General features: G+C 47.1%; 1 protein-coding gene across 1 annotated transcript; it reads right to left on the bottom strand.

Moving 5' to 3' along the window:
* Positions 1-1,802: 1,802 nt before the first annotated feature.
* Positions 1,803-9,591, bottom strand: Amer1 (APC membrane recruitment protein 1). The gene is given in 9 exon segments (XM_048336358.1): positions 1,803-4,141; positions 4,144-4,233; positions 4,236-4,361; positions 4,364-5,623; positions 5,626-5,691; positions 5,694-5,801; positions 5,804-6,914; positions 6,916-7,049; positions 9,157-9,591. Coding segments are annotated over 8 exon segments (3,387 nt in total). The 5' UTR covers positions 6,952-7,049; positions 9,157-9,591; the 3' UTR covers positions 1,803-3,551.
* Between the last annotated feature and the right edge of the window lie 3,259 nt (positions 9,592-12,850).

Below are 12,850 nucleotides of genomic sequence, written 5' to 3'. Positions count from 1 at the left end.
ACCGCTTACAAATAAAATATATCAGAAAAAAACCATTGATAAACATTGTTTTCCATGAATATAAAATGCAAACAATACAAAAATAGATTAATTGGCTTTTGATATATATATATATATTAAAAACAACTTGGATGCAACATACACATGGGTAAACTTTGAAGTCTCCCTACTAAATCCCCTCCCCCATGCCTCCCCCTAGTAACTGAGCCTGGGGGCCAAGGGCAGGTGTGGTAGTGGCACTGGCACAGGTGAGAAAGCTGCTGGCAGGATGAGGGCACATACCCAGGGTCCTGTGGGCAGCACTGACAGAGGGACAGAGACTGGTGTTCTATTGAAGCCTTTATGATGGCAGGCTTGCAGCCTGGTACCAAGCTAAAGCCAGAAGGACCCCAAGGCAGGGCTTCCTTGGAGACTCTTAAGCACCAAGAAACTGGCATCCAGGCCTGGGAGAGGCCTGCTGGGTGGCCTTTATGATCTATATTCACTGATCCGCAAAAGGACCAGTCTCATGTGAGATCTCTCAGGATCAGAGCTGATACTGCATAGGCCTACTAGGTAGCAAAATGAGGGCAGCTACCTCCTCTCAAGTCACATCTCTTTAAATCACAACCAAAATCATTATCCTAGGACCTTGCAATAGAGACACGGTGTTCAACTGACCATAGCCTATGCATTGGACTTATTAAAACTTCCAGTCATTTAGAGCATATCTGGTCCCAACCAAGCAATCACTTGCATATTTGGAGAGGGGCCTGGAGCTTGGTTGGCTTTCCCATTGTCACTCTGTATTACATTACATATCCTCAGGAAGGACTTTCTTCCTTTCTTTTTTAGGCTGAAGCTGGCAGTTGGCCATGATTGCTCATCTCTACCTATTCAAAAGAACCTGCAGCCATATATCTCAATGGCCCACTTTTGGTGGTGAAGACTCTGTCCCTGTGCTAGCAGGACCAGTGAAAGAACTCACAGGCCATACTACTTCAAGCCATGAACTACTTACTCAGCCCCAGGTCTTATCCTGTGGTGTCTAGTGAAGTACGTCAGGGCTATGATAGTTCCCCTCAGACACTGGATCTCACTACCCTCCTAGCCCTTGTGGGCATCTCTGAGCCCTTCTTAGAAGGCTGATCGCCTCCTTCTTTTCCCAGATAGGCTGGTGGCCCTTTTCCAGCAGGCCACGGAGGCTGGTGATAGCTCTACTCCCTGCCGTGGCTGGCACAGTCCACATGCAGACAGGGGCTCAAGCTGCCCTGACAGAAGAGGCAAGAGGTGTGTTTTTCTCCTGTTGTGAAGGCATTTGGTGAGTGTTTACTTCTTGCCAAACATCCAGGCTAATTTCACTCTCACCCTCCCAGAGCAGCTTTGGTAAAAGGACAGATGATTTGCAATCTGGGCACTTCTCTCTTGGAATGCTGTGCTTGGGGTGAGGAGGCCTGGCCTCACCCTCTTTCATTCTCCAATCTCCAGAACCGATGCTTTTCTTCACAATGTAGCCTAGAGAACTGATATGGATCTCTTGAAAGCCCTTGGTGTTGAGGCCATGCAACATCATGTAGTTATTTCCACAAGTGTAGACTCCAAAAGTCAGAACTTCTCTTCTCAGGGAAGGGCATAGGGCGAATCCCAATCAGAAATGGAGACAAAGACCAGCATGGCCATATCCTCTGGACAAAAAAAGTTGGCCCACAAAGTCACCTTGACTTGGAGGGGTAAGAGCATCTGTTTTCAAGCTAATCTCTCTCTCTCCCTCTCTCTCTCCCTCTCCCTCTCTCTCTCCCTCTCTCTCTCTCTCTCTCTCTCTCTCTCTCTCTCTCTCTCTCTCTCTCTCTCTCTCTCTCTCTCTCATGGTAAGAGCCCTATTAACTTAACTTCTTCTCTTAACAAATATGAAGATGGCTGGGGGTTACGTGGTGGTAGTGGGGACAGAGGCAGAATGGGGAAGATTTATAATTTGGGTCAACACATCCAGGCCCAAAAGATGTTTAGTATGTCATTTCCACTAAGAAATTGTGGGTGATTACCAAGAGGTTGAGCCTGGTAAGATATTGCAATGTTTTCCTGACAGCAAGCTCTTCCCTACCAAAATTTCTGATCTAGTTTAACATGAAAACTGCAGGTATGCAGAAGGGAAGGGGTGCCATTCATTTCATAAAAGGCTGCAACTGCCATGCAAATCGAAGTCCTATAGGTGGGCAGAGTGGGAGCGGGTCACAGTCTTTCCTCTCCAAAAGCCTGGTCCATTGATGATGCTAAGGACTTGGCTAATTGGAAGATGAAAGCTCTCTAGAGAGCCAAGAACAGCAGCTGAGACGTTTTGGGTATCCAGTTTCAGGAAGGCAAGCCTGGAGCTATTTTACACCATCCATCCAAATGAAGGGGTGAGCAAGGTTTTGGGAGCTTTTTGTTTGGGAGAAAAGGAGTGGAGAGTTTTCCTTTCTATAAAGCTGGGGCCGCTTCAGGTGCCACCGTCTTGAAATCTCTTCTCCTGATGGTTAAGATACACGATGGACCTTTTGTTGATGATGTTGTTGTTTCTTTCCCCTGTACTTCACAAAACTCCAAAGCCTATAGCCAAAGCTCAATTTAGGTTGTACCTCTTTCCTTCTGTCAATTAAACGACCATGTTCCTTGTGATGAGATTATGAAATCTTCCTTCAGAGGAAAAAAAAGAAATGAAAATTGAAAATTCTCAGCAACTCAAGAGGTTACAGATTTAAGAGAAGAAATGATCCAGAGCTCAAGACTCCCATGGCTGTGTCTACAAAAGAACTTTGCTTTGTCTTCTGCTGGCAAATGAACAGAATGAATCACTCCATTAAGGGAACATTTTTTCCCTTCAACCCAAATTATGGTAGGGCAGGTTAAAAAGCCCTCAGCTGCTTATGATGCCAAAGCCTACAATAATAGGCAGCGAGACACATGCTACTTGATCCTCTCTAAGGAGAGCTACATGGGACAAATAGCTTGTAGCGATCTGATGTAACAGAGGCAGTGATGCCAAAGCCAAAGGAATGGGGGTGAGGAAGATGTGTACCATAACTTCACATTGCTAACAATAAACAAGCTCCTTATCCCCAAGTGAGAGGCAGAGCACACTTTCTTGCTCATCAGTGGTTCATTGTTTACCAGGAAGAGGGAGCAGGGGGCACTAAGGGTCCAGCCTGTCTTAAGGATGCATGCTATTGTGTGTGTGTGTGTGTGTGTGTGTGTGTGTGTGTGTGTGTGTGTGTATAAAAATCACTAACTTGGCAACTGGAATAGGCACAAAATCATAGCATCCCAAGCCCTGAATGGGTCAAAGGAAGAAACCCCAAAAGCAAAACTAGAGCAGAGTAGCAGCAGCCTCCCTGGAGCAGATATATACTCAAGCTGAACATGGCCACAGACTGCAGAGGAGGGAAGGGGGGTAAACAAAGATAAAAACTCATAGGAGTTTTCCTTGGCCAAAAGGATTTTCAAGTTAAACAGCAACTCTTATTTCCACCCCTCTGCCCAAACCCTGATCCCCATTCACATGCTCAAGCCCCATGACCTCACTCCAGAATTGATGATTACTTGGTTAGATTTCCATTCGTGGCAGTGGAGGGGTAGCTGGTCAGGAGAGAGGCACCTTGCTCAGCCCTCTCCTTTGACAGATCAAGGCTGGAAGCCCTGTAGTGACTGGGCTGAGGCTGGAGGGGCTCAGGTCGAACCCTGGGCAGCTGTGGGATACCATGGGTAATACCCACAGGCTTGGCCTGTGGCAGAGGACTAGGGTTGAAGCCTCCAGAACTGGAGGAACAACTGGGCTCATTGGCACAATGAGCAACAGGCAGCAGCACATCTCGAGGCCTAGCTCTTGTACTCTGGAAGGCCTGGGGCTGGAGGTTATAGCAAGGGCCCATGGGCAGAGGAAGGTGTAAAGGTCGAGCTAGCGGAGGCCCAGGTTCCCCAGGTACTCTTGGCTCTTGCCCTGGCCCTGGCAGGGATATTGACATAGCAACAGGAGGTATACAACAGCTTCCCTGCCTATATGGAGACCGGCTGGGAGGCCCATCTAACTGACTGGGTCTTATCCAGGAAGGGCCTGGTCTCACTGGAAGACGACAAGGAGCCCATACAGGCCAATCACTGAACCCAGGGGGTTCAGTGTAGAGAGACAGGGACTGTCTCGGCCCCATTCTCCTTCATCATCCTCTTCATCTGAATCTTCCTGCTGGGCCTGTAGCTCATCAGACTCCACATAGCCCTGGGCAGGTAGGAACTGGAAAGTTCCAACTCTAGGGTCTCTGCAGTATCAAGGGAGCGGCTTCTCCTGTTGAGTGCCATGGCAGCAGGTGGAGGTCGAGGGTGCATGCCAGGTAGTCCCAAGTATCGTGGAGGCTGCTCACACCCCAGGGAAGACCTTGGTAGAATCGGCTGTGGTAGTTGTTGAAGGCATGTTTGTGGTAATAGCCCAGCTCAAAAGCTTCCAAAGAGGCTGCAAGGTCTTCATCATTGTGGAATTCAGGATTTTCTTCACACTTGCCTTCTCCGTCCCGTTCCACATCAGCGATGTCAAAGGTCACCATTGGGGGCAGCTCAGGGAGGTTTTGGGTGAAGGATGAGTCTGAATCAGAGCTGCAGGACATGCTGGAGAAAAGGTTTCCATTGCTGGTAAACTCCACTAGGGCCTGTGAGAAACTCACAGTGGCATTACCTTCCTTCTCTTCCTCTTCTTCTTCTGGCTCCTCAGGGGGTGAGTAAGTAGGGTAGGCCCTCCTGGGAGATCCTCCAAAATTTGCTTCTTGCATGTCTGGCTCAAACATGGCATCACTTTGGAAGAGCTGCATCAGGCAGGTACTCTGGTCTTTCTTGGAGCATATTCCCTCAAAACGTTTCTCCAGAGGACGAAAATCTCGCCAGTCTGGCTCACTACTAGATGTGGCAGGGAACGCTGAAGTAGTTCCCCGGTGGGAGGTCTGAGAGGCTCCTGATGCTCCTGCAATGAGGCCCATCACTGATGGGCCTAAGGGCCTCATCTGATACTCCAAGACAGGCTTTTCCTGCCAGGCCAGGCTCTCTCGTACTTTACCTTCTTGAGCATGAATCTCTTGGGCCTGGGTTTCTTGAGATCGAGCCTCTCTGGCATGAACTTCCTGAGTGTGGGCCTCCCAGGCATAGATCTCCCTGGCATGAGCCTCTCGGGTATAAGCCTCCCTGGCATGAGCTTCTCGAGCCCGGGCCTCTTGAGCCTCAAGCTGCTCTCGTCGAAGCTCCCAATACAATAACTGTTTTTGGATGGTCACTAGTCGTTCTTCTTCTGTCTCCATTGCTCCAGGTGGCCGGGAGGAAGAAAAGGGCTCAAAGTTTAAGAAAGGATCAAATATCTCAGAGCTTCGACCATGGAGGTCATAAAGGCAGTCATCTCCAGGTGGTGAGTTCTCAAGACTGTCACCTGGTTCATAGAACTCATATAGGGCATCTCCACTATAGCTGTCTCTCGGTAGGCAATCGGTATGGACAAGCCCCAAGGCCTCCCCTGAATCATCTTCAAATCCAGGTGTGGTAGAGTCATAATATCCTTCATCACTATTGGGGGCAGATTCTTGCTGGTCACTCTGAGGAGTTAAAAGTTCCCCAGAGGCTAGGCCAGAATAAGCTGAACTGGGTCAATGAGCATGTAGCCATGATGGCCTGGGGATATGGTTGGAGGGTAACCCAGGTTCAGATTGGCCTTGGGTATATCTGGGCACTTGCCCATAGATATTCTAAGTCATCATCTTCTTCCTCTTCCTTGCCTTCTTCTTCTTCCTCTAATTCAGCCTCTTCCTCCTCCTCTCTTCCTGATCATCATCATCCGGTAAGGCCATCTCCTCTCCACCTCCTTGGTAGGTCACCAGGCAGGAACTTCGTTTGGTCCCATCTCGATTGGCCCTCTGGCCTCCAGAGGCCATGCTGTCTGTCATACTGTCCATGTCCTGTTCTGCTATAATGTCACCACAACCTGTTAGTGAGTCAAAGCTTTTCAAGGATGTGACATCTCCAAACAGAAGGCTCAGCTGACCCCCCACAGGGCCATGAGGTGGATTTTCCTCTCCAGCTAACACCTTCTCCCCTATTTCTGGAATGTGGGGCTCTTCCTCTAGAACACTGGCTTCAGAAGCAGGCTGGGGCTGCACAAGGGCTAAAGGACAGGTCCCCTTGAGTTTTTCTGGATTTTTACAATCCATCTCCTCAGTAGCTGTAGTTGGTAGAGAGGGTTCTGGTATTGGTGAAATTTTTGGTCCAGAGGCATCTTGAGGTTTGGTATTGTCCATTCTAGAGACTTGGAAGGTCTCTTCAGAGCAAACTAGAGGGGCTGAGCTCACATGCTCATGAGACCCAGCTCTGGCATCTTCAAAGCCCTTGGCTCCTGGGTGACTCTGCTCAGCCCCAGACATCTTGCTCTTCCGGTGACGACGGATACTGCTAAAAAAGCCTTTTAGACCTTTCTTTGGCTTGGGCACAGAGGGTACCTTCTCAGCTCCAGCTTTTTCTGTAACTCCAGCCACAGATGTTTTATGTCTGGAGCCTGTCTCCAAAGCCCCGTGGGCACTCTGAGAGCTGGGAAATAGGCCGGGTGATTCAGGCAGAGGTTGGGAGAAGCCATTTCCTTCGCTGACAGCATCATCAGGGCCATGTGCTCCTTCGCTCAAGCCATCATGTGTCTTGCTCTTGTTTACACCCTTCTTGGAGCTTCCTTTCCCAGAACCTTTGTTTCGTCCTCCTCCAAAGAAACTAGGCAGAGTACAGATTCCCTTTTTGCCACCAAAGAATTTCATGGCAGTTTTCTTCAGCCTACCTGGGCCAGATGAGGGTGGTTCTGATGTTGGCCCTTCTATTTCTTCAGCTGCTTTGTTCTTGGCTCCTTTCTCTGGCCCCTGGTCCTGAGCATCCCCAGAGGCTGCTGCTCCCCTTGACATGAACAGCTTCATCCTTTCGGGTCTCCATGGTGATGAAGACTACTCAGGAACACTCAGCTGAGAAGGTGACCTTGGGATTCCAGGTGCTGTTATAACATTATCAATCAGGAAGTATCAAAATGGGTCCTGTAGGACATAAGACAGATAGAGAGACAGATACTGATGAGCAAGCACTCAGCATGAGTTTGTTTTGACAGGTTGTCTGTGGTCTCAGGCTTGAATGGAACCAGAGAGAAAGTAAGGAAAAATAAGGGTAAACCTTAATCTACTCCATATGCTTGGTTTGTTAGACCAGCCCCCTGGGCCTCAGGGCAGTGAAATTCTACACTGAGCCACAAAACAGGCAGCTGTCACCAGCCCCCTCACTAGTCCATTCCCTTAGAGCTATAAGCTCAAGAGAACATGGAACAGGAGGAACTGCAGATGTGCAAAAAGGCCCAGTGCAGCTACTGCCTGGGAAAGGGTTCATCCATAATCAAAAGGGAGGGGACAAGCAAAGCAGGAGGGAGGTATATATTTGAAAATGAATGTAGCAAAAATACTTGGTTGAAAGCAGGGTGCTGGTGGCTTTTACCTGTAATCCTAGATACTCAGGAGGCTGAGATCTGAAGATTGCCAAAAAAGCCAGAAGTATAGCTGTGGCTCAAGTGGAAGAGCTCCAGCTTTTAGTAAGAAAGCTAAGGGACAGCACCGAAGCCCTGAGTTCAAGCCCCAGCATTAGTACCATTTAAAACAAAACAAAACAAAAAATCTAGTTGAGTTCCTGCTCTACTCATTGAATTGTATAGCCTCCAATTTTACCTTAGCATGGGTTCTCATTAACATTTTTCCTAAGACTAGAAAAAAGATTTGCTAGGGGCTGTTAGCTCTCATCCCTATAGTCGTAGCTACTCAGGAGACTCAGATCTAAGGATTGTGGTTTGAAACCAGCCTGGGTAGATAACTCCAAAGGGCTCTTATCTCCAATCAACAAACAAAATGCTGTAAATGGTGTTGTGGCTCAAATGGTAAAGTCACAGCTTTGAGTGAAAAAAGCCAAGCAAGAGGACAAGACCTTGAATTCAAACTCCAGTATTGGCACAAAAGGGAAGGGGAGGGAAGGAGAGAGGAGGAGAAGGGAGAGGAGGGGAGGGAAAGGGAGAGAGAGAAAGGGAAGGAATGAGGAAGAGAGAAGGAGAGGGGAGGAAAGAGGAAGAGAGGGGATGAGAGAGAGAAGGGGAAGTGAGGGGAGAGAAGAGGAGAGAGAGAAGGGAAAGCCTAGAAGGGAAATGAAGGAAGGAAAGGGGAAGAGAAAAGAGGGGAGGGGAGGGAAAGTGAGAGGAGGGGAAAGGAAGGGAGAGGGACAGAGAACTGGAAAGACGAAGGGAGAGGAGGAGAGGGGAGGGGAGCAGTGAGGGAAGGGTTGGGAGATAAGGGGGAGAAGAAAGGGAAGGAAGGCCTAGGAAGGGAAGTGGACTTCAAGTTTCACCTCTGGCCCTTAAATTACAAGGAAGGGCCAGACCTAGATCTTCAGAACCCTAGAGGAGAAACCTCACAGACCAGGTATACAATGCTAAGGCAATATAGTAGTTTCTGAAAAATCCTCTGGGCGTCATTTCCTCCATCTGAGAGGTCTACCAGTGCCTTCTCCTCAAAGAGGAGTAGAGTAGATCTGGATCAAACTCTCTGTTAATGGTATTACTAGGAGGAGATTTTAATGTCACCATCTGCAAATGGGATCGCCATATTCTACTTTTGAGCCAAAAGGCAAACTTTCCCCTTTAGTCTCTTTTTTTTTTTTTTTTGCCAGTCCTGGGCCTTGGACTCAGGGCCTGAGCACTGTCCCTGGCTTCTTCCCACTCAAGGCTAGCACTCTGCCACTTGAGCCACAGCGCCGCTTCTGGCCATTTTCTGTATATGTGGTGCTGGGGAATCGAACCTAGGGCCTCGTGTATCCGAGGCAGGCACTCTTGCCGCTAGGCTATATCCCCAGCCCCCCATTTAGTCTCTTCATCTCATTAGTTTGGCCCTCATATAGCTCCCAGTGTACGAAAGGAACTCAAAGGCATGACCATCCATGATTCATACTTCTGGCCTAGGAGGTTGGCTCTCAATAACCATTTAAATATGTAAACCTGGTGCAAGCCATGCCCTTCTGGTCTAGGCTCCCAATCCTCCAAATAGATAAGTGCCCACAGAGGTGGAATAAAAAAGATTACCATAACCCACCCCAATATTCTTCCCTGTCCAGTACCTGCAGCCAGTTGACAGCTAGATCAGTGCCTCCTGGAAAGTCCCTCACCACAGTGACCAGCAGCATTCAGGGGTATCTAGGGTGGGAAAAGGAGACAGAACAGTTGCTCAGAGTGAAATAACATGAGCAAGAGAGCTAGAGAATGAGAGGGAGGAAGAAGGAAGACAACAAGAGGGAAAGAGGGAAACAGATGAACGAGGGCAGGGGAGAAGAAGGAGACATTGATGGAGACCAAGAACAGCTTGCCAGCAGACCAGGCCCTGTGATTGGTTGTCAAGGCAATAAGACTCACACATTCACCTGCAGGGAAGACTGTAGCCCAACACTGGTGGGTGAAGAGAGGCTGGCAGCTATACTTTAGCATCTGAACTTATTAGAAAAAATCTTTCTGAAGTCCTAGGTCTTCTCTCCCAAATAGTAATTTTATGCCTGGTATATTGCTTGGCTTGACACTTGAAACATGTGTGTGATTAAGCTTCAGCCAAGAGCACCTCTGCAGAACTCAATATTAAAATGGGAGCAAGATGATGTCTAGTTATGCAGAAAAGAGGAAAACTCATCTGATTGCCTCATTCCAGAGATCCAAATTGCCATTTGCTTAGATTACTAAGTTTTCTCTACAATGTATACAACTATCATGCAGTCTGTGCCCCATGGTCTAGTAGGAATAGGGGGCCCTATCATCTATTTGACTACCCTACTTTCCACAGTACCAATGTGTTCACCTCAGCCCTGAAATTACTGACAAGGCTATCATTATCATGTTGGAGATGGGGGTGGCAGTAATAGAGCTGTTTTATAAACTGTATTCCCCTTTGGGGAATTCAGGAAACAAACCTCTCCTGAATGAAGGTATCTGGTAGGTGCTGAGCTCAGTGCTATCAGGCAAGTCAAAAAGGGAGACTCCCCAGCCCTTGCTTTTAAAAGGGAGCTCCTAAACTTAACAGGGAGAGTCCTTCATGCAACAGTATGAAGGTACAACATGGTGCAGGTCATATAAAGTAGCCCCTGTTATTTCTTTCTTTTTATTTTTTTTCTTATTTATTGTCAAATTGATGTACAGAGAGGTTACAGTTTCATACGTTAGGCATTGGATATATTTCTTGTACTGTTTGTTACCTCCTCCCTCATTCCCCCCTCTATTTCTTTCTTTTTAAAAAAAATATAGTTTCACTCTTTTTTTGCAGTACTAACGTTTGAAGGACTCATGCTCACTCAGCTTGCTTGCTCAGGTGGGACTCTACCACTTGAGCCATGCATACAGCCCAGCTTTTGGCTGATTATTTTTGAGCCAGAATTTCATAGACATTTTCTTCTTGAGTTGCTCTTTTTTTTTTTTTTTTTTTTTGGCCAGTCCTGGGGCTTGGACTCTGGGCCTGAGCACTGTCCCTGGCTTCTTCCCGCTCAAGGCTAGCACTCTGCCACTTGAGCCACAGCGCCACTTCTGGCCATTTTCTGTATATGTGGTGCTGGGGAATCGAACCCAGGGCCTCATGTATATGAGGCAAGCACTCTTGCCACTAGGCCATATCCCCAGCCCCTTGAGTTGCTCTTAAGGCACAATCTTCCCAGATCTCAACCTCTTGAGTAGCTAGAGTTACAGGCATGAGCCACTGGTGTACCTGGCTCTTTTCACATTTTTAATTAGCACCAGTTAGTTGTATAAGGCAGCTTGATTTTGATATAAACACATTCATTGTACCTTAATTAGACAAACTTCTTCTGTCACTCTCGCTGGCCCCCTTCCTCCTTCCCCGACAAATATCAACTAGTTTTATCATTCCATTTTCACAAGTACATGAAATATTTTGACCATAATTACTGCCTTTCACCCTCTTTCTTCTTGCTGTCTTCAATGATGACAGGATCTACTTCACATTCTGGTCATTCATTTTCTTAGTGTATGCTGCTAAACATTTAAAGGGATTTCACCATGATGCATGTTTTCACACATGCATTTTAATCAGATTGACCTCCCCTTACTTCCTTTCTTTCACCATCCCCACCACCTCCTTTTCACCATCTTTGAATGAGTTTCATTTGGCTATCTTCATTCACAGATGCAATATATTTCATTATTATTCGCTAACATTCTCATTTCCTCTCCCTCTCTAATCCCTTCAAATAGCTCTATAATTTATATTATATACATATATATGTGGTTGAATCAATATTTATATATATGTTTATCTTTTAGGTATAAGCAGCTACATATGAAAGAAAACACAACTTCTGTTAGGCTGGGTAGTGTGGTATTTTGACTATCATGTTAACAAACCCTAGCATAAATTTAAAAAGCAGAAAGATATTTTATGGGTTCAGCTGATCTGCTTTGAAGAGGAGGGGGAGAAGAAGAGGAGGAAGAGAAGGAAGAAGAGGAAGAGAAGGAAGAAATAGAGAAAAAGAAGTAGGCATTAGAGATGGAGATGGCTTTTTCATGGGTAGGAGGATAGAAATCTCAATAACTTAGAAGAAGCAGGTAAAACTAGTGTGGCTAAGCCTCATGGACTTCCCTAGGGCCAAATGAAAAACTTTATGGGCCCAGACATTCTTGTGAATCTAAAGCCAACTTGTCCAGCTGGGTTAGAGGCAAGAGTTCTTAGAAACAGAAGGATTAGAGAAGTTGAATCACAAAGAAGGCTCTGCTTTCAAAACTCTTGACACCCTAGCTAGAGAGAAATCTGTTTAGGCAACCTCTTGCCTTTAGCTACTATGCTGCTTGTGGGTAAGGCCAGCCTTTGACCTCTCTCTACACTGTCAAAGGCAGCTGTAGTGTTGTGGAATGAGCTAATTGCCACAAGGCTAGAGTCCAAACCATGCCAGCCTCCTGTGTGCAGGGTGCCCTACTAGGCCAAGGTAGCCCACTGAGCCTCAGGTACTTGTGGTGTAAAAGAGTAACACTGGCATTCTTCTTCTTATTCCCTTCCAACTCAGAATCTGTGTTCTTAGGAGGTGGGGAGACCGTGAATGCAAGGCTAATGAGAGAAGCTGCTCACTGGGGCTTGAACTCAGGGCCTTTGTGCTGACCCTTAGCTTTTTTGCTCAAGGCTGATGCTCTACCACTTGAGCCACAGCTCTGCTTCTGGCTTTTTGGTGATTAATTGGAGGTAAGTGTCTCATGGATTTCCTGCTTAAGTTGGCTTTGAACCAAGGTCCTTAGATCTCAGCCTCCTGAGTAGCTAGGATTATAAGCATATACCACCAGTGCCAAGCCTCTGCTAATACTTTGAAGTCCCTCTGTATATGTGTTTGGGTGGATGAATAAGGCTGGGTTGTATCCCTGAGATGGTGATTCTCTCCCTGACAGTTCAGGCCCTCTCCAAACCAAGCCCAGGATGGTGATCTTTGCTGTCATGTCTCTCCTGCCTTGTCCTTCCAAGAGAAACTCATGGTATCTCTGCCTGTATCCCCCAGAACACTGGAAAGGGAGGTAACAAGACTTTCTTACCTGGCAGCACAAGAACCTGGTCCCACCTAGCCACCTTCACTCTACACTGTAACTCCTTGTTATCTTACCAGGTCCCCAAACTGTCTTTCCTCAATGAGCCTTGACACAGGACCTTGACTCAGGACCAGAAGAGTTCACTAGGAAGAGGAAGAGAGGCAAAAAGCAAACAGTATGGTAAGGGATAGACACTGTAGCTCCCCTAGGCAGGGGCTGACTTCCTCAGGGGTCCTACCAAGAAATTGGTCC

Source organism: Perognathus longimembris, chromosome 28, assembly GCF_023159225.1.
Source record: "Perognathus longimembris pacificus isolate PPM17 chromosome 28, ASM2315922v1, whole genome shotgun sequence".
Lineage (NCBI taxonomy): Eukaryota > Metazoa > Chordata > Mammalia > Rodentia > Heteromyidae > Perognathus > Perognathus longimembris.
This window is presented reverse-complemented; position numbering and strand designations above follow the sequence as displayed.